The sequence below is a fragment of the Erithacus rubecula genome (genome assembly GCF_903797595.1).
Source record: "Erithacus rubecula genome assembly, chromosome: 3".
NCBI classification, from domain to species: domain Eukaryota; kingdom Metazoa; phylum Chordata; class Aves; order Passeriformes; family Muscicapidae; genus Erithacus; species Erithacus rubecula.
Genome location: NC_136689.1, coordinates 65600545 through 65625288, shown reverse-complemented (window position 1 = coordinate 65625288; position 24744 = coordinate 65600545). Strand labels below are relative to the sequence as shown.

The 24744-nt window shown below is 37.2% G+C and overlaps 1 protein-coding gene across 3 annotated transcripts in view; it reads right to left on the bottom strand.

Annotated features, from left to right (window-relative positions):
• Window positions 1-24744, bottom strand: part of LYRM4 (LYR motif containing 4) — an 83522-nt gene that overhangs the window by 52050 nt on the left and 6728 nt on the right. The window contains exons 2-3 of one of the 3 annotated variants that reach the window (XM_079299458.1): window positions 10069-10189; window positions 3416-3558 (exon numbers count right to left, since the gene is read on the bottom strand). The exons of 1 other annotated variant lie outside the window; for it this stretch is intronic. In XM_079299458.1, the coding sequence (XP_079155584.1) occupies window positions 3436-3558; window positions 10069-10189 (244 nt within the window). In that variant the 3' untranslated portion in view covers window positions 3416-3435. The remainder of the gene's footprint in view (window positions 1-3415; window positions 3559-10068; window positions 10190-24744) is intronic. One more of the 3 variants, XM_079299459.1, reaches the window with a different exon arrangement.

Below are 24744 nucleotides of genomic sequence, written 5' to 3'. Positions count from 1 at the left end.
AGCTCACTGCTACTTCTCTGTCCTCTGTCTTGCCTCTACAGCTGAGAGAATGGAAAAAGTCTCAGCCCTGACAATTCCCTGGGGATGACACAACAAATGTCACAGTCACAAAATTATTAGTAATAAAACAAGCAGTTTGAAAATATGTACTCCCTTTTTTTCCCCATAAAGCATATCCTACATGTGGTAAAGGTATGTTGCTGTCAATGGGCCAGTTCTGCAGTATTATTTGACAGCATGAATTTGCATACCAATTTTTTTCTCCTCTTCCCCCATGAGTATACATACATCATTTTAAAAGCAATTTACAACATGTCGAAGTGCTTAAGGAGACTCTTAAAAATCTAATGTATGAAGTTAACCATTGGCATGATTTATTATTGAAGTTCCACAGTTATAAGTTGACAATTAAGAAATATTGATAAATGTAAACACATTATTGATGTCAATTAAAAAGCACAAGATTGATTAACCTCCCAGAGGTATACTGGCACGAGCAGTTAGAGAGCAATCACTCCCACTAAGTATTCACTACTGACAAATGTGCATAGAAATGAGACTTCTGTGAGGCAAGAAATATTTTCATTTAAAATTAAGATAATTTGAACACAGAACCAAAGTATTGGGTCAACAACAAAATCAAGAGAATTATGAACAAGATCTGTATTAATGTGAAAGGCTAAGTGATTAGGTCATAGAATGCTCTCATTAACCACACACTTGGGTGAAAATATGGTTAAGAATTATCAAAGCAACGGCTCAGCAAATCAATTATGCTCACAGAAGAAAAATTATGAATGTATTATTTAGCCACTACACTGCAATATTCATAACTGCCTTGATGGGGGACAGGACCATATTTTTACAGCATAAACAGCAGATCTTTATTTTAAACTATGAACTTACACATTTTCTACTGGTGACAAAATTATAAAGGTGAGTTCAAAACTCTTAGTAATGCTTCACTTCCTGCCAAGCAAACAGCCAAGGAAAGACACTCAGGTAGCACATACCTCAGAGGGCAAACATGTATCTGACACACCCCAGAAAGCATAACAACAGGAATCAGTCAAATGGTGATTTAAATGTGACTGGAAGAGCTTGGGTTCCTTCTTTCTTCTTCTTTTTACTTGCTTTCAGAATTAATGTACTGGCATAATGCCTGTCACGAAGATGAAGGGCACTGCAGCTGTAGCTCTTAATGGCCAAAAAAAAACCAGGCTCACCTCAGAAAGCACAAAGCTAAAGACAGCAGCAATGCACCAAGTACCAAGGAGACTGCGTAAACACTAATTAAACTTCACTGTACACTCTTGTCTAGAAAACAGCTTTCCCTGCCTAAACTTCCAAGGGCCTGATCAGACATGCTGCTATTAGAGTCTAGCAACTTTCTTCCCTAAGCCTGGCCTTCATCACAACTTTATGGATCAAACACATTTCCCTCAAATACAAGCAACTTACTAACTGCAGAGACACTAGACAGAATCTGAATTACTGCAAAAAAAGATAAAATTGTGAAATAACACATCAACAATAAAGCTTCTTTGCTTGAAAGAGCTTCTATGTGAAGGCCACATACACGTTCATTGTCAAAATAAAACTTTTGATCTGTGAATTTACCTGGTTGCAAATTCAGTCAAATGGTATTGGTGACAGAGATCATGTTTGATGTTATGATAACCCACAGGGGTATTCAGTGGATGCCCAGAAGATTGCAATATATGCAGACATACAAGACACAAAGGAACATGAAGATGATTGTTTCTTTTTTAAGAAACCATTTTTTTCAGAATTTTGCAAAATGACAGCTAACGTTGGTGGATTGTATAAACAGCTTTCATTTGGACAAGCAATTTTAAAATAAGAAAGCAAGTGTCCCCTTTGAAACTGGAAAAATGGAAAAGTTTTAATGACAACCAACAGAAGCACAAATATGAAAAGATGGGAAAAATGAAGCAGTCATGAAACCAGATTCTTGGAGCAAATAAGGCAAATGGAGGTCTTTGCAGACTGCCCTTATCTTGGGAATGAAGAAAAGAGTAAATTCTTTAGACTTGAAAAACCATCTGTGGAAGAAACAAAAAAGGGCATCTGATTTACAGTGGCAGGGGAAAAATTTAAAATATATTTTCAGTGTGCTGTGGGAAGAAACAATGTTTATCTGAAAGGCCAGAAAAAAATACAAGTAGCTTCAGTAGGAGCTAAAATGTATCCTCTTCCCTCTGTTAGCTGTAAATTGAAAAACTGAAATTATAATATGCTGAGAGACTGATGATTGAACATGGGGTTGGAGGGCCCAATGTCAAAAGAAAAACATTTCACCACAAGTACAGGACCAGGTGACTTGTCAGACAGCAAGGGTGCCAACATCAACACTGTCATCCTGATCTAAGACTGCAGTTCAAGGGCAGCAGAACACAGTCCTGGGGATCAGAGGCACCAGACAAATGTGCCAGAGCTCCTCCTGGAGGGAAATGTGCCTGCTCAGTTGCAGTGCCAATGAATCTGTCAGTGTCTCCTTCCAATGAGCAGTACCAAATCAGGATGGAAAGTTTTCACACAAAGGAAAAAAAACCAAACCTACAGCAGGTTAAAAATCAACCAACAAACAATGAGAGATCAAGAGATCACTTTTCAATAACAGCACTTTTGTCTCTCTTCCTTTTTTAGAAGTCTTCAAAACAGCAATCCCTCTAACTTCCTCAAGGTCTAGCTGTACTTAGAACTGGTTTTCCCCTGAGAAGGGACTCTCACGACAGATCAATATTCTGATGTGAATGTAAGTCACAATACATACACAAGGCTTTTACAAGGTTTTAAGTTTCATAAATAACACACAAGATTGCCATACTTCTCCTTTTCCTATTCAGTAAAAGAGACAACCTCCACAAATGTTTTGCTCTGCAGCAGACATTACACAGCAAGAAAGACAAGAAGTTGCTCAAAGGTTAAAAAACTTTAATGTGAGAAACTCAATCTTCAAACCCTCTCTCAATGGGCACCACTGCAAACCAGACTGACAGGCATCAAAGCAAGATCACACAGTCAGATTAGAAACACAGCAGAAGTAATTTGCTCTGTGATCAAAACTAGAGCATTTATTTCTGCTTTGCCTCTCTTGACAGTATTTTTTATTTGTACTAAGAGACATACACACACTTGCTGTTACCTCATTTGGAAAAGCCTCCTTGAAGTTTTGTTGCAACAGCCACCCCTAAAAGCCACATTCATTTACACCCTGGGCTGAAACCCTTGGGACACCAAAGACAGCAAAGCAGAAAAGGCAAATGGCAGAGGGACACATCTGCCTGAAAATGTGCTCATTCCTTGCTTCTGGAGCTTTCCTCAGCACAGAATGGTTAATGCTCCTAACTGTTCCAAGGAGCTACTGACCAGCTAGACTGATAAAACTTACTCTTTTCCACATGGAAGTTTTCACCCAGCATTTGCTTTATTGGATGTGACATACTGCCATGCCAAGTTGCTCGCTAGAAAGTTAGTCCTTCTCCTGTCCTTCAGACAGCCCTCCTCTGTGCAGAACATCAGGTACTCACAGCTCTGGAGGTATTACATAACTACTGTTGCTATTTATGATAAGGCCCCAACCTCACTGGATTAGCCATTTAAATACATGCAACAAAAATAATGACAGTTCTTTATGACAGATAATTACAGTATTTTAAATGCATTTGCCAACACTCAGCAGTCTTTATTTTTAGGAAAGGTTACTGCATACATCAAATGCTGTGTTTTACCCTAAGTTCTTACATCAGAAAGACAAAGCCTCATTCCACCTCTGAATTGCCTCTGCTGCTGGCAGCCTAAAGGTTATTTTCAATGCACAGTCTACTTTGGAATTTAATACTGCAGACAGAACCTGCCACTTGTAGTTTAGTCAGCAGAATGAACAGCAGCAAATCACTTGTGAAAACACAATCTTGCTCTCCATCAGGAGAGTTAAATGAAAGCCTAAGGAGTAACACTGCTCTGGAGACTCACACAGGTGTAACCTGGAGAGCCATGCCACCTGAAGACAAGTAAAATGTCTATTACACTTCCTGCACCCTCAGATGCCAGAAATTAAGCTGATATGACAGCTCTGGGCTTTTGGCATCTGTTCCAATGTTGCATATCTCCAGAGCTAGCCTACATGCCAAAATGAAAAAGGTATTTGGAAAAACTGGCCAAAGCAGACCTCACTGCTAACAAGTTCTGTAAAAGGACAAGTTCTGATTCAGCTGGGTTTCTGTTTAAATTTAGCAAACCTTTTTCAAAGTCACTCCTACAACACTTTTTTCTTTGTTGCTCCTCCTTTTTAACCCCCAAAACCTTATGGATATTTACTGTACATAAAATATATTTACTCTCCTACTAAAATACAAATATATTTACTCTCCTACTGAAATACAAAACCAGTATAGCTCTGAATTTATTCAGCTATTATTCAGCTATTATTCAGCTATTCTGAATTTATATGTTTCCCAATTTCAATTTGAAGCTTTCTTTTGTTTACTGAAGGACAAGTATTATCCATTCTATGTTTTACATTTCTTCATCTGCATCTATGTCTCTTTCTAAGTCAAGAGCTCTGAATTTTAATATATGTTAAAGATTTCCATTGTTTTTTTAATCATATTCTTCCTGGTAGGTTGCTGGTATTAAGTATTTGAAGTTTTCAAACCACATATAAAGTAAATGCAACATGAACATAACAAAAGGATTTAAATTCCCTCAAGGAATACCTAAAAAATCACCACAAAGAGCTTTGAAATTAAAAAAAAAATTAAAATTGAAATCACCAACAAACAGGAAAATGCCTCCAGTGGCTCTAAACCCTAAGTCAGCTGATTTGAATTCAGTTTGTGGCTTTGCCACAAGCATTCAGCATAATTTTTGCAATCGCAGGTAAGGAACCAAACAAGTGAGAACTCATGATGTGGTAAAGCAATTAAAAACTGACTACCAGGACTGCAGCAGGCTAGGAGCAGGAGAAATGCATTCTAGCTGCCAATCCAAGGATTTAGAAGTATATAGGGAGTTCATGGATACTGTGCAGTGACTTGATAAAGCTGTTTCAGCAGGATATTTGTCCATTGTTTGATTATGCCACTCACTCCCACTCTTCTACTGTGAATGAAGCATTTGAAAACTTTATTGTGTCTACACTTGTTTTAAGCATAGGTAAATGGTTGGTGAGGTAAGAAAAATGCTCTGGGTATAATGTCAGCTCTATCCTGGCTGGAAAACGATGTCCAACTGTAATAAATAAAAATACATGGCACAAGTGAATGCCCCAGCAAACTTCCAAGGGCAATCCTCTTATCTAAGAACTGTAAGTCTACAATTTTTGTGGTAGGAAAAAACGTATTTTTGTAGAGAAATGGGTATTTGCCATTGTAAAGCTGGAAAAAAAAGAGATACAATTCAAAGAGCTTCTTAAGAAAAGCAGTAAAATGATCTCTGATTTCAAAACTTCCTTGCAGTGGCAAGCTTGATAAGAATAAATGATATTAGAACTCCAACAGAACTGTCTGCCAGCAGGAAGACATGACTTGCCAATTCCATACACATTCTTGAACACTAGCATGGTGCTACCCCTTGTGTCCAAAGAGCCTTTTCAGCTATTCTTTCCTCTTGGCCTCACAACTGCTGCCAACATAATGAAATACATTACACAGTACTTTGAAACTTTCTTATATATTCATAAAAATTAGACATAAATATGATCTGTAACCCGAAGCTAATACTAACAAAAGTTTTCAAAATGAATCTTCTCCTGTAAAGGCCAGCCAACAGTGCTCTACAGTATAAACACAACTTGTTCAGACATCCAGAACATTTCTTCAAGTTTGGTAAGCTCCTTCAGACAGTAGATTCCAATTTCACAAACTCACAACTACGTAAATTGGCACCAGTCCTTCAAATACTCAACAAAATGCTTTCAGTCTAGAATATAGGAATATTTGCTGCTCAAAGGATAAACAGTCAATTCAAATCAGGTGTAGTAAACTAGGGCAGTACTTCTACCTTTCATTTTTTATAGAAACTATAATTGAAGTTGCTTGTCTTGCTAATATTTATTAAACATACTTTAATACTTATGTTATTTTGATTAACAGAAAGTTTCCTTATGGCTATATTGTCATCAGTTCATAATAATATGAGTGCTGTATTAGATCACTGATTCAGTTCAATTTCCACTTTCATTCAAGTGTTCTCAAATTCACAATATTGCCAAGATAAGATACTGCTAAGGAACACATCAAGAAGGCACAACACTTGGCTACACATAGCTGCACTGGCAACTTGGCTTGAAAAGATCCAGAAGAATTGCTCTTATTTTGCACAAGTTTCAGTATAAGACCATACCAATAATTTTGACTGTGGAGGAGCATGAGAATATGAGACTAAAATCTCACACTAAGTATGATGAGGGCTTTCATCAAGGCATAGTCATGAAGCATGTCATTAAGAGAAATGGAGCTAAAGTTACTACAAGCAATGGATATTTCAAGGATTAGAATGTACTTTACAACACGCTGCAAACATGAAACATCCTGCAGGTACTCAGTATTCATCCTTATCAGTGAAACCTTTCTAACAAATGCTTCATGCTTCAACACTCCTTCATTGTACACATCTAAAGGGAACAGTAAGAGATGTCAAGCCTGAGGAAAAACAACTCAGACTCAAATTAACTATTCTCTTAAAAACACAGATGACCTGTAAAGGAGCTGTAAAGGAGGCAGATCCACAAGCCCTGACTGGAGGTGCATCTCTTGTCTCCCTGACCAAGGTTTGTGCAAACCAGAACTCTCATCAGTTTGGATTATTTAAAGAGACAAATAAAAGGTGTGAAATATTAAAATCCTTTTATTGAATAACCCTGCAGCTGTGTGATGTTAAAACCAGTAAAATTGTTAATAAAGGCTCAGAGATGCCAAGTAAAACAAAATAGTCCTTCTTAGCTGGACAACAAGATGACTGGCAGTTTCTGGCTACAATATAAAACTGAGGAAACTGAGGAGAAAGCACTACAAAGGAGTATGGAAGAGTGAGACATCCTATAAACAAAAACAAGGCTTTAATCAGAGTACACATGTCTACTACAGCTTTTGAACTTCACTATTATGTTTTCAGTTCAAAACCTGAGAGACGGAATGGCATAAAGAAAACTTCAAAACACTCAATATTAGCCAGTCTTCAAAGTGGCTTTTATAAATCTTGAATTTCAGCAGCAGCACACATTTCAGGGCAAATTCTCCTACCACTAACATGCTAACATTACTAATAGTAATAGAAACTCACAATTGAGATCATATTATCATAGCTGGGGAATGGCTGTTGTGACAATCCTCAAACAACTTCAAGACTTCACCTCAAAACTTTTTAAAACTTTCTATTTCACACTTAGTAGTGACAGTGCATTTCTCTCAATGCCCTTCTCTACAGAAAAGACATCACAAAATTTTGTTGTTTACACAGTAAACACACACAAAAAAATCTTTGTCAACAGTGTTGAAAATGAGTTATTCCTTCCTGTAGCTGGGCTATTATAAAATTGAAACCAATAATAACCAGAAGAGGACTAAGCTGGAAATTAATGTTTGTCCATTCTTTTCAGCATTATAAAGCTACTTTTACAACACTCAAGCAAATTGTACAGTGACTGACATGAACAAAATGACAGTAATCTGTCACGACTTCACATTTCCCACTAGGTGATTCAAATAGTTATTTATGAACCTTACACTTCAATGATCACTTTGATGACTAAACCATAAATTAAAATGTAAAGTGAATATAAATTTGATTTTAAAGTAACAACAAATTGTCAGCAAAGAGGGATATTATTTAATTTCTACTGACATACTAGAAAAAAGTCAGCAATACCAGGATGAACCACATCATAATAAACTCCAAACTTAGCAAAAACTTGCATGCTAGATCTCATGTTTGTTTCAGTACTTCTGCATTTAAAAATAAAAGCACCTTATAATATGCTTAGTTAGTTTCAAATATAGTCTTATTAATATCAGATGACTTCATTACTTAGATCTTCAATCAAACAGAGAGGAAGAACGAACTTTTTCTATAGAGCATGATGAAATTCGACAGCAAGTAAATATTAATATGCACTTAGATGCTCAGGTTTTTAATAGTCCTGATGAAAAGCTTTTAAGACAGTGTTGCTATTTTTAGAAGATTTATCTCTTGCTTTACAGATGGGAGTGAGATGACACCAAAACATAACAGAAGTTCTGCAAAGCACAACAGTTTGCAATTTTTTAGGAAAAAAAAGTCTTTATTATCAAAACAATCAACTCTTGCAGGGATGCATATAAAAAAAATTGATAAAATTTTCTTCTGATTATTTTTTGTTAAAAAGTTCCATTAGCTATTATATTACCGTATAATAACATTTATTATCCATTACACTTGAAAACGTGTAAGATAAACCCTTCCAAAAGGGTTCTTTGATTTACTTTGTCTGGAAAATGTCTAGAAATGCAACATTAAAGAGATATTTCAATGTAAGTTTCACTGTCTTAGCAGCATTAAAAATGGGAAGTTGTGTCAGTATCTTTAACACTCCTTGCTTATCAAGTATTTTCCCTGAAATTCTTACATGTAATGACAGTGATCCAATATAAAACCAACTTCAGAAACTTGTTTTTTCACGTTGGAGAAGCCCCTTAAATAGCTGATGTTTGAAACAAACATGCAAAACCCTGCAGGTTTAGCAATATCTGAGGCTATTCAGAATTATTTTGGTATGCCCCAATGACACACTAACAAATACATAACAGAAAGATGCCGAGGGACAATTTTTAGGCTAAAAGAAAACTCCAAAAAAGGTGCAAGGCAAGACCCTCACCCTAGATGAGAGTCCAGCCTGTCAAGAGAAATAATATCTTTTAGAGTAACAATACCTTTTTTTAGGGTCTACAGAAACAAGGTCATATGGGTTTACACAGGACTTAGAAGGGAATGAGAAGTTTTATTTTAAAATCTGTCCTACAACTATTAGGATTCAGATCAGTAGAATCATGTCTTGCTGAGAAAAAAAAAAAGTTGGAAAGTTTTTATTTAGCAAGACTTTACCTTAAGCAAGAATTAGAAGAGCTGAAAATGCCAGTTATCACCAACAGATCTTAGAAAAAACACCCCAACATTCAGATGTAATTGCATTGGAACAATGCAATCCAAATTACTTCTTTGAGATAAATAAAAAAAATAGCAGTGTTTGGGTTAAAAAAAGATAGCAAAACTATGGTAACACAAAACAACACCTGTTCATGGGAGAAGAAATTAAAAAAAATTAACTTGTATCTAAGTATGCATACTTAATTGTCAAATCAAAGGGCCCAGTTTCCCTTCTAAAATAAGAATCCATCTAACTGACCTGCTGGTTGTTTAAACAGCCATATTAAAACAAACCAGGGAGGAGCAGGTGCACACATTCATTCAGTGTTTAATAAAAGCACTACTGAACTCTGACTGATGCCAGCAAGCACAGATTTTGCAAGGAGGAGCAGCTTAAGCATTGCAAGTGCCCATAGAGAGTACAGGTGTAGAAACTTGCTTTCTTCCAATTTCTAGTGGTCACTTTAGATAGACAGGGTATGAATGAGAAGTTAAAAAGTATCTAAAGTTCAAGCCTATTTAATTTTCTAGTAACATGATACCTAGTGAAAGGTAACTCAGACAAGGTTGAAGAAAAATACTGCTTGTTACTCACATATTCCAAAGAAAAACCTATCAGCCTGTTTGGACACATTTAGCCAGCATTTACTTAATTCATGTCAGGATTTTCTTGTTCTATTACTATTCTAACAATGTATCTAGAGATAGGAAAAAATGAACACAGAAGAAGGTGAAACTTTTTGAAGTGACTGTCAAAGTCACCCTTCTGACCCTATGATGGAAGGATGAACAAATTCAGACAAAAACTGATGTTCCTCTGGAGATGTTCTGAGCAATGATTTATTTTTTCCATTTCTAGTGGCATAAGACAGTTAAATGAGTAGTGGACAACCCCTATAAAAATGAGAGAAATAAACATACCTGCCGTTGAATAACCACAAGGTTTGCTTTGGCTTTATTCAGCAGTTCTTCTATTTTTTCAGAATCTGATAGGTTCTTGTTTTCTCTAAAGGCATCTCTTATCCTTCTGATGGCGTATGTTCTAAACACAAACAGTAAGAGGGCATGTATTCATAGATGTGCCATGATTTATATAATTCCAACATTCTTTAAAACATGTTCATATAAAAAATAAAATGCATACCTCCCCATATATATATTTGTTGCTCAGTTTTAGACACGTATCTTTTTATTCAGGGTTTTGTTTTGCCTGAGTTGAAGTAGTGACCAGATCCTGTAATTTTAAAAAAAGTGGTTCTACTGGAGGTTACTCTAAAAAAAAAGTCTTATTTCAAATATCAGTCCAGTCCTAACTGCTTGTTTGTGCTGAAGCCATACTGTTACATGCCGAGCACAGAATACTGCAAAACTCAAGAACATTACAGAAAGACATTACTAAGGACCAAAAAATCATTCCCCAGATTATTTTGAATCAGTGTGATTATTCTTAACCTGCATATTCTGAAGGTCATTGAGCTAGACACTAAATACAATATACATTTCTACTAGATGCAATGTTGTAATCTAGCAGTCATCAGAGGCAGGTTGATGGACCAGTTAACATAAACAGGGCTCCTTCCCTCTCACCTTTTTTCCTCTCCTGACAAAGTATATTTCACCCCTCAGTCCAACACCTCGTCACCTATTTCCCCACTAAGAAGCAATGATTTCTGCAAGATGGAAGAGATTATGATTTCTGCTTCCTGAAAAAAGCTGAAGCTTTCCCCAAATCCTGCCCTTTCTTTCCAACACAGTAAAGAATACACAGTCTATAGTGTACTGTCATCCTCCCTTCCCTGCCTCCCCAAATACAGCCAATTTCCATCTGAAAATAAAATGTTCAGATGTAGCAGTGGATACTTCCATTACACGGCTCCTTGGGAGGGGCTGGAGAAATGCAGTAATCTGATCTTATTCATCTATCTTCCTTGTGTTCAATTCTGTATCACCACATCACATAAGTATCACTTTTGCTACAGAAAGTAAAACCCTGTATGTGGCACTGGAAGGAAACAAAAGGCTGCAAAAAACCTCTACAATTACTTTAGTATTTCAACAACCCTCTCCAATCTTGCATAAAACTGGAACATGAGAGACAAAATTGTCTGAAAGACTATAATAGAAAATCCAAGGACAAGACTGAAAAACAGAATTATTGGGGGAGGAGACTGAGGAGAGAGGGAGAGGACAGATGAATAGCCAGTGGCACTCCATTCCATTAGATGGTGCTATCCAGCTCCTAATTGCAGCTTTCACCAAGCAAGCAGAGTATTTTGTCTTTGAGCTCATAAATAATACATTTCAATCAGAGGACCCGGGCTGGCTGTGGAGTGCCACTCTGCCGCCGCGCCCGGCAGATGGTGTGTGCTTTTAATTAGAGCCTGCTCACCTATAATGTGACACTGGGGTGTGTGAGGCAGAGAGCCTGTGTGTGCTTGGACGTGTGAAGTTAATAGAATGTATTAAGTATGGAAGCTCAATCTCATCTGCAGCTGTTGTCCTAGCAAGACATGAAGGGGAGGCTGATTATTTCTTCTAGAAAAGAAACAACCCCAAATCATTAATATATAGTGTAATTCTGTTGCTTGATAATGGAGAGATTTCAAATCACCCCATATACACATGAAGGGTTAAACTGTGAAAACATAATATTTTCTGATAGAAAGGATGGGTTTCCATGAGATGCAACAACAAACATACATATCTTTAGCTTAAAAGAAAAAACAACAACAGCAAGTATCTATTAGTGGGTACAAGTCTTTCAAAATGCAATGCAAATGAGTAAATGTTATCTACATAAAAAAAGATAGATGGGACAAAACTAAATTCTTGTTCAGTGTAACACCTACAGACTGGAGGTGCTTCTTTTGTTTTGTTTTGTACATATGGTGTGTTAATTGCTCCATTTTCTCTCTCTTCCTCTAATTGCACCCAACAATTGTTGAGAAGGAAAAGATATGTACATAGAAAACAGACCAATTTTTATCTATAATCACAAAGTTGCACTGCTTTTGCCTTCCATTTTTTTTTACTTTCTAATTTTATAACCCTTTATGCATTTTAACACCCAAATGAATTTACTGTACATAAGCTTTAACACAATCTTAATTCCACATCTAAATCCATATCTCTCTAAACATGCTTCAAAGACTAGTTCTATAGCCTGCCACTACTCTTTACCTAAGTTACACTGAGATTTAATGTATCACTCAAAATAAGGATGAGTTCAATTCAGAGCTCAAATCCAATACTATAATGACTGTAAAATATCCTTTCTTCTCATTGAGAGGTGCCAGGGAAATATTTTACCAACATTCAAATTCTCTAAAATTATGTAAAAAGTGTTAAGTCAAGATATAAACAAACTGGAAGGCTTTTTTTTTTTTTGTATGTGCATGTGTTTTTTTCTTTTAAAAACATCTTTTTATATGCAACAACAGTTGTGAGCAGTGTCAATTCAGCACCTCAACACTATATTTCAACAGTTTCTGAACTGAGAATGCACTGAAAGCTAGAATACCATAAGAAATGCAATATTGCTTCAAATCTATGAAAAACTAAGCCCTTCTGAAAGTAGAGTAGTGAGTGTAAGCAACACATAGTAAAGACATACATGTATGAGAATAACTTGTTCATTCAGACATGTATCTGTTGGGTTTTTTTTACAGAGCACTGCTACAGAGATCTTCTGGCTGATGAAATGAACAGACTGGTCTGCTAATCAGCTGCTCTAATGGAATGTATTTTCAGTTCAGTGAGCATAACACAACAAACCCAAACCTGTGACATTTGAAGGCACACCTAGAAATCCCAGTGGCAGTGAATGCATGGTTGTTCTCATAAAACTTTACATAATTCTAAAAGAAGCACTATCTGCAGACAGTGTGAGAGCTGAAAGGAAGACTGGCAAGTGAAGTGATGGCTGTACCTTATGGATGATTATTTACCCAAAGGGGAACAAAGGAACTGCAACAAGTTTAAGCCAATGTGAAGAGAAGCTATTGCAATTTTGCCACCCTGGCAGGCACAAACCCTCCCTCTAGACCAGCACAGTCAGCCTGATATTTGGCCCCAGCTGAGCCAGTCCAACTTGGGAAACTGACAGAAGGGCAACCTACTACAAGAGTTAACCTCATTTTTTGTTGTTTTGGGCTTTTTTTGCAGATCAGTGAGCTTCATCAGCTCTCCATGGAACTAGATGAGCAACATCACTGAGGAGGAGGAAATACAGCAGTACTGATTTTGATGGATAGAGTTTGCAATTGTTCCCATCAGAAAGGCCAAGTGAATTGCACAAACAAAGGGGACCTTTCAGTGAGAAAGTACTAAGCCAACTCTTCAGAGAAACAGAATAGGAAAGAAGTTTTGGATACAGTATACTCAAAGAGCTACTATAGACCTGTCCCTAATGCAGTAGTATTCATTAGAAAACATAATTTAAATTGAGTCTTAAATTACATTTAATAATTCATTATTTTTCCCATCTACTCTTTGAAAACAGATACTGAAAAATGGCTGAAAGATGCAACAAGGTATTTTAGTTTTTTCATCCAAGTGCACTGAACTTTGAATAGAGAGCACCTTTGATTTCATCTTCTGCAAAGACTGCTCCAGTGACCTAGTGGCAGCAGGACCCAAGCAAGAGCACACAGTTGAATACACTCACTCAGTGCTCTCATACATATGCACACTGAAAACACCTCCTGTGATCCCTACTTACGTGCATCTGTCACACAATTAATTCCCAATTAAATCACAAGAATGTCCTCGATGGGCAGTAGACTCAGTGTGATGGCTTCAGACCAAAGCCACCGCAGGGGGATGGCTACACAAGGCAACAGATGCACAGCAGCAGAAAGCAGCACTGGCTGGGGGTTAACACGAGAACATATTATATCTATATCTATCTATATCTATATCTATATCTATATCTATATCTATATCTATATCTATATCTATATCTATATCTATATCTATAACTATCTATATATGAGAACATATTTGGCCAGGGCCAAAACATCACCACAGACTCTCGGGCAATGGGCACTGCCTGCTAATGTTATAGGAATATAGTGCTGCCAAATAACAGTAAAAACTAAAGAGAAAGTCTTTGGCCCAATATTCTACCTTCAAAGAGTTCTTGTTTTCTTCCCTTAAGCACAATCAAAAGCCTAACGTGTCCTCATAAAAATGAAGTCTACAGGAAGCAAAGTCTGAAACAACAAGTATTAATGAAAAATGAAATTGCAGTCCAGGTGACTGGACATCAGAAAATAATAACTGCTTGGGGACTTATATATTTTATTTCAAAATGTTTACTTATGTCATGCCTGACCAAAAAAAAAACCAAAACAACCCCAACAAAAAAAACCCAAAACCAACCAACCAAACAAACAAACAAAAAAACCCACCCAAAAACTTTGTGCTCTGGTAAATGAAAAGAATCACACAAACATACTTGGTTAAGTACACAGTTCTGAGCTTTCAAAATAAACCTGGCCGAGCAGTGTTTTTCTCAGCACCACTCTGCATTCACCAGTATCACACTACACTAAAGGTTTAAGTCATCTTTCCAAGACATCTTTACAAACACGCTGACATCTTGGCTTTGTGCCTGTCAACAAATGCAACATATGAATAGGTCACATCATAGTCACAGGCACCACTCTGCAGAGCACAGTGGCTGTTACAATTGTTGGCCATTGAGCACGCACATGAAGATAGAAGAGGACAGAGGAGAGCTGTGGTACACAATCTGTGCAAGCAAAACAGATCACAAGGGAAGGGGCACCAGGTTAGAATATTCATATTCAAGACTTTTGGAAAAGGTCTAAAGTAAAATGCGTTTTTCCTTATTAGCTTGAGTTGCATTCAATAAATTGTATAGTATTGTATTCAGTACAATACAATACAATTTATTCAATAAATTAAGGCAAGCCAGCAGTGGCCAAGCTCTAGGAAGCCCACTGGGGTTAAGAGCTCTGGAATGAAGTATATGATACTTTTATTTAAAGACACAATGTGTATACGTGAGATACTCATTTACAGTAGAGAGCATTACATAAAGGGAGGGACCCTTTTTATAAAAGGTTAGTTTGCTTTTACTAATCTATATTTTCTTACCCCTGCTGCCTTCCAGGTAACATCTATTCATTTATGGTAGCAACTGGATGAATTTTCAGAATTTTCCATTATAATAGCAAAATGTGCACTAGAGGAGACTTGGACAACTAAATTTTCCGAATTATGCATCATTTAAAAAGGGAAAGTTTTTATAACAAAAAATCATCTGCAGAAGAGCAATTTTAGTTCACAGTAAGGTTTTATTACCATTAGTGAAGATGTCTTCATGTACAGAATGACTTCTGAGGGAAAGCTTATTTAGACATATATATGTGTACACATGTATATTTCCATATATATGTGTGTGCATATGTATGTCTTTACAATACTTTTTCTTCTATAAAGGTCTCATTAAAATGTACCAATTAAGGCGAAGTAAAAGTTGTCTACAATTACCATCTAAGACTAAAAAAAGAAACACTTGACAACAAGTGTGTGTTTCAGACAGAGGTAAGTGCCTCACAGAGAAGTAGTTGTGACTGGTGTAATTAAACCAGAGACCAACAGAGGGGTGTGGACACAACATTTTATCAACAAGTTGCTCCTCAAACTCCATCACTAGACATACTTTCAGCTTTGCCACCTCAAGTTACAGCACAACAACAACTACATTTGCTGGTTTTCTAAAAATCAAAGCAAAGACTATTCCTGCAACCAGGATTTCTTTGGGGGAGTCAGGGTGGTGGCTGGATGTTGGGAAAGAAGGAAGGAAGAGTAAAGAAAAAGAAAGATTGGACTACTGGTTAACTCAGTATTATTTCTTAGAATTTTTTAACAGAGCATAGTCACTGCACAGTCTTCGCAAAAAGTCTACAGAAAGAAACCTACCAGCCACTACTTGGTTTCTCCACTAACATACAAAACATGAATTCCAATGCAATTGCTAAGAAATATGTCTGGAATAGAACAGCACTAGAGATAATTTATGAGAGGGTTAACACAAAAGAACAAAGAATAGGAATAAAGACTGATGAACATTAGAAAATACATTTGAGAGAGGGTGACTGTAACCCAGTGCATATAATACATGCTGCATGATCAGACACAAGGATTTGTAGCTTATTTATAAGCAAATGTGGCTATTTTGCATCCCAGATCTCAAAATGTCTAATCAAAACTTGAACGTTTCCTAAGAGTTTCCTTTCATTTTCTTTTTTCAATCTAAACTCAAAAAAGCCTCCCTAGATTTTTAGAGAGAGAGAGACTTGTGGATGTTTTTATAGAAGGAGAAGGTCTTTTTTCTGACTATGTCTATTCATCAGTTTATGACTGCATCCATTTCAAAGCAGAGAACAGGATCACCAGATCATTCACATTGGAAATGTGTCTAGGAGTCCCTAGTCCCATGTCCTGATGAAAGGAGTGTCAGTGAGGCACCAGATCAGATTATTCACAGCTTTTTCCAGTCAAGTCCTAAAAAACAGGACGTTGGCCAGACCACCTTGCTCAGTAAACAAGCTCAATGCCAATGTGGGGAAAAACCTTTTCCTTAAAGCCAGTCTGAAAAGCATCTCTTCCTGCACTTTACATCTGCTGTCATTTTTTCTCCCATCAGGCCCCTCTGGATACTTTGATGTACTGGCTGCTTTCAGGTTCCCTCAATGCTGTTACTTCTCCAGGCTGAACCAGACCAGCTCCCTCAGCCTTTGCTCACAGGACAAATGCTCCAGCCCCCTCGGCAGCTCCTGCTGAGCTGCTACAGGTTATCTGTGCTTTTCCTGATGGGAGGCTGAGGAGGGCAAGACTGGATGCAGAACTTCAGATGTGATCTCCCTCCCATTAATCAGCTGGCTGAGCAACTCTTGATACATCTCAGGATGTTCTTGGTGCCAAGGCACACAGCTCTGTTCCCAAAGACTTTCTTATTCCCAGAATACTACCGTTGTTATTCATAGCTAACTATGATTATTTTTGCAATTAATTGAAACATACATTTTTGCTGCTATATTTCTAAAATAAAACCAGTTATTGGCCTAATTTTAACCATAAGGAATCTCTGCAGAAGAGAGTGCTTTTCAAGAGATCAGGGTTAAAAGAAAAAAGTAAAGATGTCCAAATGAAAGCATTCTTTTAATCTTAATTGAAGTTGCAATTTCAATGTTGTATTGCAGAAGAGGCTAAAAAAAGGGTTCAGTGAAGGACCTAACTGTACAAGCTCTTCAGTTAACGAGGCACCAGGCAAGGATGTGCTGCAGGAACTATAACCTGAATTTGCTGCAGATGAAAAGTGTCCTGATGGCCAGAAATGAGTAATAGGTCTCTGCTGAGCTTTCACTGCCAAGCCCCTGCCAACTGCTCTACAACCAGGACACCAGGGTAGCTCAGCAGTTCAATTACCAGGCAGGGAATGCCTTGAAATGACAAGTTCAAAACCTGATAAGGCTGATTTTTCTCTTCTTCCTTTTGAGACAGATATATACCACTCCATTTGCTGTGCTGCTGCTTCTGAACAGTTCATAAAAAAGGCCTGACCTGCTGTGTATAGCCACTACAATATTTTTTCTGGAAAGGTAAGTTTTAGTCTGATGCTGTGGCCAACATTTTTCAGCATGGCTAGAGGTTGTTCCTGCACTGGTATGGCCTCACCTTGAGTACCATGTGTAGTTTTGGTCACCACAAGATAAGAAAGATATTAAGCTGTGAGAGAGCAACCAAAGGAGGGTGACAAAGACGATGAAGAGCCTTGAGGGGAAGCCACATGAGTGCCTGAGGTCACTTGGTCTGTTCAGCCTGAAAAGAGGAGACTGAGGGGAGACCCCATTGTAGTTACAACTTCTTTGTGAGGGGAAGAGGAGAGGCAGGACTGATCTGTTCCCTGTGACAGGACCAGAGAGAATGGCCTGGAATTGCCAGGGGAGATTTGGCTGGATATTAGAAGAATGTTTTTCCCCTAGAGGGTGCTTGGGCACTGGAACAGCTCCCCAGGGCAGTGGTCACAGCAGCGAGCCTGGCAGAGTTCAAAAAGTATTTGGACAATGTCCTCAGTCACATGGTGTGAGTATTGGGAATGTGCAGGGCCAGGTGATGGACTCATTGATCCTTGTGGATCCATGCCAACTCTCCAGGTTCTGTGATTCTGTGACTTGGCCATGCTGAAGAGGGCTAAACATATTGCACCTCTTGTGATTTCATTTAGGGAAGCACTGGGTGCTAATCAGCCTTTCTGGATATAAGTATTTTACACTTGGCAGTGAAAAATGATTTGCCTTAGATGAAGCAATAGTTGCTAAGGTTATTTTGATGAAGCAATAGTTGCTAAGGTTATTTTAATTAAGCAGCAGGACATAAAGTCTTGGGATATTCTAACTTCTTGGACTGCAGTATGGTTGGTCTGGATGATGATAAGATTTTGATAGGACATTTCTGAAGCACAGTATTATTTCTGAAAGTATAGGTAATATCTAGTTACTGGACACATATTATTATTTTAATATGGAAATTATGCCAGTTCCTTAGAAGATAAAAGGGGTCAAGGATCAGAAATATGTTAATAGTATACAGTTTTAAAATAAATGATATATTCTGACTTACAAAAGGCTTAGAGAAACCGTTCTCTGAAGGTTATCTGAGGTGAAATTTGTTGGCCATTTTGACAGACTAGTAATTTTCAGTATACTGAATAGACTCTGAACAAAGTTTTATTTTGCAAAGTGATCATTGGATTTTAGCAATAAAGACAGCTAATTTTGCCCATTGATTTTTGCCCAAGTAAACTTGAGATTTCTGAGACAGAAGGATGTAAGCATCATAGGTCCAAATGGAAGAAATTGCATTGAAATTAAATAGGGTCCAGTAGTCTCACAACAAAAGCAACAATAAATCACAAAATTTATTAAACAACCCCCATGAAGTAACATACCACCTGCTTTGTTTATAAACAGCACATTGGAAGTTACACAATTTAGAATATTGAAGTTACTATCCAAAAGTTATTCTTTCATCCATTTCTATCAGCTTTACAGCTTATCTAAAAATCTTTGTTCCTTATAACTCAGTCAGTAATGACAAACATCCCCCACTGCACTTCCTACCACTATTTGGCTCAATGACCTTCCCTCATTTATAGCAAAGAATGTTCAGTTTAGCAAATTTACAACACCAATTTTGACAACGATGGATATTTGAAATTACTTAGCAGTACATAAAATTCTAATATAGGCAAAGCCTATTAGTCAAATCTGGAGCCTAAAAAATCAATTTGGAATTTGTAATAAAATCAGCATCCTACTTTGTGTATACAAGAGAGTGCTGAATATTATTTTCAGACATTTGGGATTGTAAATAGATGCCTTTTGACAATGCATGTAGTGTTTCAGGAAGCTTAGATCCAGATGACTCTAATTATTACCAAAGGCTCAGAAAAAAAGAAATGCGAGTTATTTTATACACTATAAACACTACTTAAGGCAGAGAAAGCCAAGTGAACTAAGTATTTCCTTCTGTATTCTTTCTATTTAATTAGTTACAGGATATGGAAGTCTTCATAGACTTCAGAGATGATTACATCAGGACTAAAGAAAGAGAGGCTAAAATCCCCATCCTGAGTTGAACAGTAACCCAGAAATGCAAAGAATACAAACTCTAGGTGTCACTTCATTGCCCACAGGAAATTAGACGCAGCTTCTTACATGAAGAAAGACCAGGAGGACCTATGGTGAACAGAGGCCAGGACTGAAAGAAAAAGAATATTCTGCTTGGTAAAGCTGAATGACTGATGCAGTGAGACAGATTTGAGGTTTTCAGGTAGACACAGCTGATCTTCATCCCCATAAATAGCACAGCATCCCTGCACACCAAGGCATAACGTGCCAGAACTGCCCATCCCGATTTTCTGCACTGCACAGCTCTCACCTCCCAGGTGCTACCAGCACAAGTGAGCACTTTAAAAAGCCAGACCCTTTGCAGGCAAGTTATGGAACAGTATGTCCACAGCTCTTCATCTCTGGGGCATGATGGTGACCAGCTAAGACATACCCGAGACCTCTGCTAGCTCCAGTGACGTAAATTCAGCTTCTCAGGGCCTATAGATCCCATGCATTTCTCTGAAGTCCAGAAATAAAATAGGAATTAAAGCAATACTAAGACATAAGTGAAATAGCATAACATTCTTCAAAGCTACTTCACATTAAAGAAAGAGGAAAAAAGAAGTGTTGCATGCTTCTTCCTACTATTTTTCCTCTAGATTGTCTATCTGCCAAACATGAAGCAAAGAGCAGCTACTAGCCAAAATGTTTCTTTTGGGCTATGTATGAGCTCTACCTCTAAAACTGTAGTGCACACACTCCTACTCCCTTTTAGATTCCAGCACACAATGCAATACTTGGATCTGACAAGATATACTTTAATATCAGACAGAAAAATGAGATTAAATTTAAACTCAAGGTATTCTAGTCCAGTGGGCAGAAGCAATTCAGTAAACCTGCTGACAGATCTTCTGTGCACTTGAACAGTAACTACTGTAACAAAAAATGAGATTAGAAATATTCAGGAAGACAAAGAGAACAGTCAATTTTCCTTTTAAGGAAGAGAAGCATTGACAAACACCTTTTAATCTAGGCAAGCCCAAGTATGTTAAATATAGACATTAAAATTAGAGGTGAAGCTACGCTAAGGTCAGTAATTTTTAGAATCTTCCAGTTAACCTCTTAACACTCTCTCTAAGATAATCTTACACTATGAATGAAAAAAAATACCATATTGCATTTCTAAACTATACACTCTGTTTAATAAGGCTAGGTTCAGATTGGTAAATTTATATATCAAAAAAGATTCTGCATTTCAAGTAAAAAATGGGCTACAACCCCCCCCCCCCCCCCCCCCCCCCGCCAGGTAATACTTAGTAGCTAATTAAAAGTTACAGAAAAGTAGCCACGCACATGAGTGATGGTAGCACTTTCTATCTGTCTGTAAGCAAGGAAAAATAAAACATAGTCCACACCAGCTCCTTTTCCTCCTGTAAGCACATGGCTGCTGGCTGTAAGAATTTCTTCTCAGAAAACATTTACTCTAAATGTGTAATTAACATCTGGCTCAAAACTCAGTAACTCAGACAAGTGCCGGCTAAGGTTACTGCAGGAGATATTAGGAGATGAAAAGAGGTATTAGGAGTGATCTACTTATCATAAGGTTTGCAGCATAAGATTTTATGACCAGGGCAGATTACCTTCCCTTTCACATGAGACATGACCTTCCACTCCCCGGAGCAGCAGAAAAAGTTTCCAATCTAGGAAGAAATTACCAACACAAGTTGCAGAAGCACGAGGTCCCCAGCTAATGGCAGCAATAACTTGTTCTGATAGAGAATTTCTCCTTCAAGGGTCTCAACAAATTGTTGTGAAATAAAAGCCCAGAACCAAGCCTCAAAATCCATGCAGGTTAGTAAGCATTGCCACTAGTTCACAGAACAAGGAGTTTTGTACAGATATATGTACAATTCAAGCCTGTATTGCTGTATCTTATAGGACTAAATATATCCCATGTTGAATTTGCTTTTGGAAGTGACTGTGAGAGTGCCAGCAGCAGTTTGATAAGTATTCATATTTCCATGCAAAATCTGCAAATAATGGGCAGCAATTTTGGGGATAAATTACGAACTGAAAATAATAAATTAAATTTAGTAAAAAATGTGCTCAATAGCTCTGGAAATCAAGAAACCTATTTAGTGTTCTACGTGAAGTGCATTGCTTATTACTGTTATGTAAAGAGAACACTTGAACATTTATTTTCATACTGTAGATTAGTCAGATCAGGGAAAAAACATTATGAGTGAGACATCTAATTTATTTTGGGCAGTGATAAAACTACTTAGATCCATCAATCAATCTTCCTCCCTTCAAAACTAGTTTACATACGAAGACCATTAATTTGAAAACCTATTTGCTAACTTATTGTACTAGGAAAACGCTGTGATATTTTAGTTGAGTCAAAGATGTTTTCAAAAACTTAGTAGCAGGTTAGTTTCATGGCAACACAATACAGTTCAATTTGACATTGTCAGTATAATTCAAGCTATAAGCTTCAAGGACTGTCTAATGCATTTCATCTGAGCTGTATTGAATTTAAAACATTTTCCTGAGACAGAGGCAGTCAGATGTTATCTAAATAAATAAAAACATTGAATATATTTTATGGATGGATGAATGAATTGTTGTTTCACAAGGAATTCTATTAGTGATTCAGCCTGAAACTTTAAGAAATGTGATGGTTTGTACAGGGCACCTTCCACTTTTTGTTCCCCTCTTTTTAACTGTGACTATCAATGCAAATAAATGATGGCTCTGAACCATATCCCCAACCACCCACCCCAGCCACATTTGGTTCTTTCATTGCTATTCTAACGCAGTCTGCAGAAATTTAACATTCACAGAATGTGTAACCCTCACAAGATAAACCAATTTCTCCAACACCAAGGCTCTGTGGAAATCTGCACACACATTTCTCCCTCCTGCTTAGGCAAACAATAAATGGATGTTTGCATCTGTGTGACTGCAGCTGAGCATTGTGATAATCTGCATGTTTGTTGGGGAAATATATAATGCCTGTAAACAAACACTACCAAGTAACAATACCATGTGTATTCTGCAAGCAAACCTTAGCTAGCAGAAATCACACCCTGTGCAAGACAGAGATGGAGACAATTGTGTAAAGACTGAACTCTCGGGATACAATGACTTATTTTCAAAGGCACCTAAAGTCACACAAGTTTAATGATAAAAGCCTCGATACCATAAAGGTTTAGTGATTACTAACAATATACTAGAATTATAGTCTCAGGGAAATATTTTAACTTTATTTTTCAGACACACGCTTTCTTTGGCAGTAAAAACAAGTCGATGTTACTTTTAAACAAGCTAATGATTTAGCAACTGGTCTTTAATGGTTCCAGACAGGACATGCCAGACAAGCACACTCAGAAGAACTGTCAAGACCTGTTGATAGACATTATTTTCTAACAAGACTAACACAGCTATCATACACTGTCTAGTTTCCATAGTGGATTGACAGCTTGCTTCAAACGGATTTTGCAAAACAGTTTGAGCAGAAGTAAATTCTGGACTTCTTTATATCAATACATTCATATATGCATACATACACATAATATTTACTTTGTGCATAGACTTTAAAAACTATAAGGAGATTTAACCAATTGCTGTTTATTAAAAAATTAAAAAACCCCAAACATGTAAATTCCCAAGACTTTGTAACAAACATGATGCTGATAAAAGTGTAGTCTTAAGTACTGGAGTCTTGAGTCTCTGAATACTATTCACAGCACAGGATCTTCAAATTTTCCTGAAGAATGCTTTAAGGATTTAATTTCAGACACATTCTGCTCAAGAAGAAAGCATATGAATTAAACTGAATTCTTTCATCATATTAAATGTTCAGTTGCATTGTATCCTGAGAAGAATGTTAGAATTTTATATGGAGAGCAGGTAAAAGGAATAGAATAGACTAGAAGAGAATCAGAATAGAAATGTAGAAAAAAAACATAAGGGAAAAAGGCTGTAGTCCATAATGCCACCCTAGCCAGAATACTGTCTGGATGACTCGTGGCATCTTCACTCTCGAGGAAAAAACGTATCAAGAAGAATCCCCAAGAATACTTCTCACTAAGTACATTTTTGTACTGAGTACTGTGCAAAACAGTCTTGGAACAGCTGGCTCAAGTATTCACAAACACAAGAAAACAACCAAGAAAGTCTGCTTTGATCCCCAAATTTATTTTGAAAAGCGGAGAACTGTGTATAATCAAGGACTGCACTTTGTTGGTCAGTGAACCAAAAAACACATGGGAAGAGTTTTACTGAAGAGGCAGTTCAGAGCATCCTTGCCATCCATTACTGCAGCAAGTGGTTCTAAGCATTGCCTCATCAATTGCAGCTTTCTTTTTTATTTTTAAATTGCTTTGATTTTTTTTTTAATCCAGAATGCTGATCTTCTAAAGAACACTTGAAATTATAGTAGTCTGTGTCAACTGTATCTTGAATCATCTGGATGTTAGGAGGTCAGCACCTTTTCATTATAGGCAGCAATGAGATGAAGACAGAGGAACTAAGTGTTAAAGCCACATCCAAGAGTAAGGAAAAGAGGAGGTGAGCTGGGACAGCATTTTAATCCATTTTAATACTACAGCTATATTACAAAGTGCTTTTCATTTACCAGAAATCATAAGCATATGTGTATGGGTATGAGCCACTGCCAGAGGCAGCATTTTTTCTACTCTCATTAGTTCTCAAACAAACACTATTGGTAATTAAATCTTGTGCAAAAATAAATATGTCCCTGTTCTTCTGTGCTCTACAAAGAACCACAGCAGATTTACTTATTTTGGGTGCCATTACTAAAATAAAATAACTAAAACAGTAGATCAGTCTTTTGAGGAAGCTTTGTCTTCCAAATATTAAATTTCAATTTTCCCAGAACTCTGGATGCTCTCCAGATGTACTCCAAACTCTCCCTCCAAGTTACTAC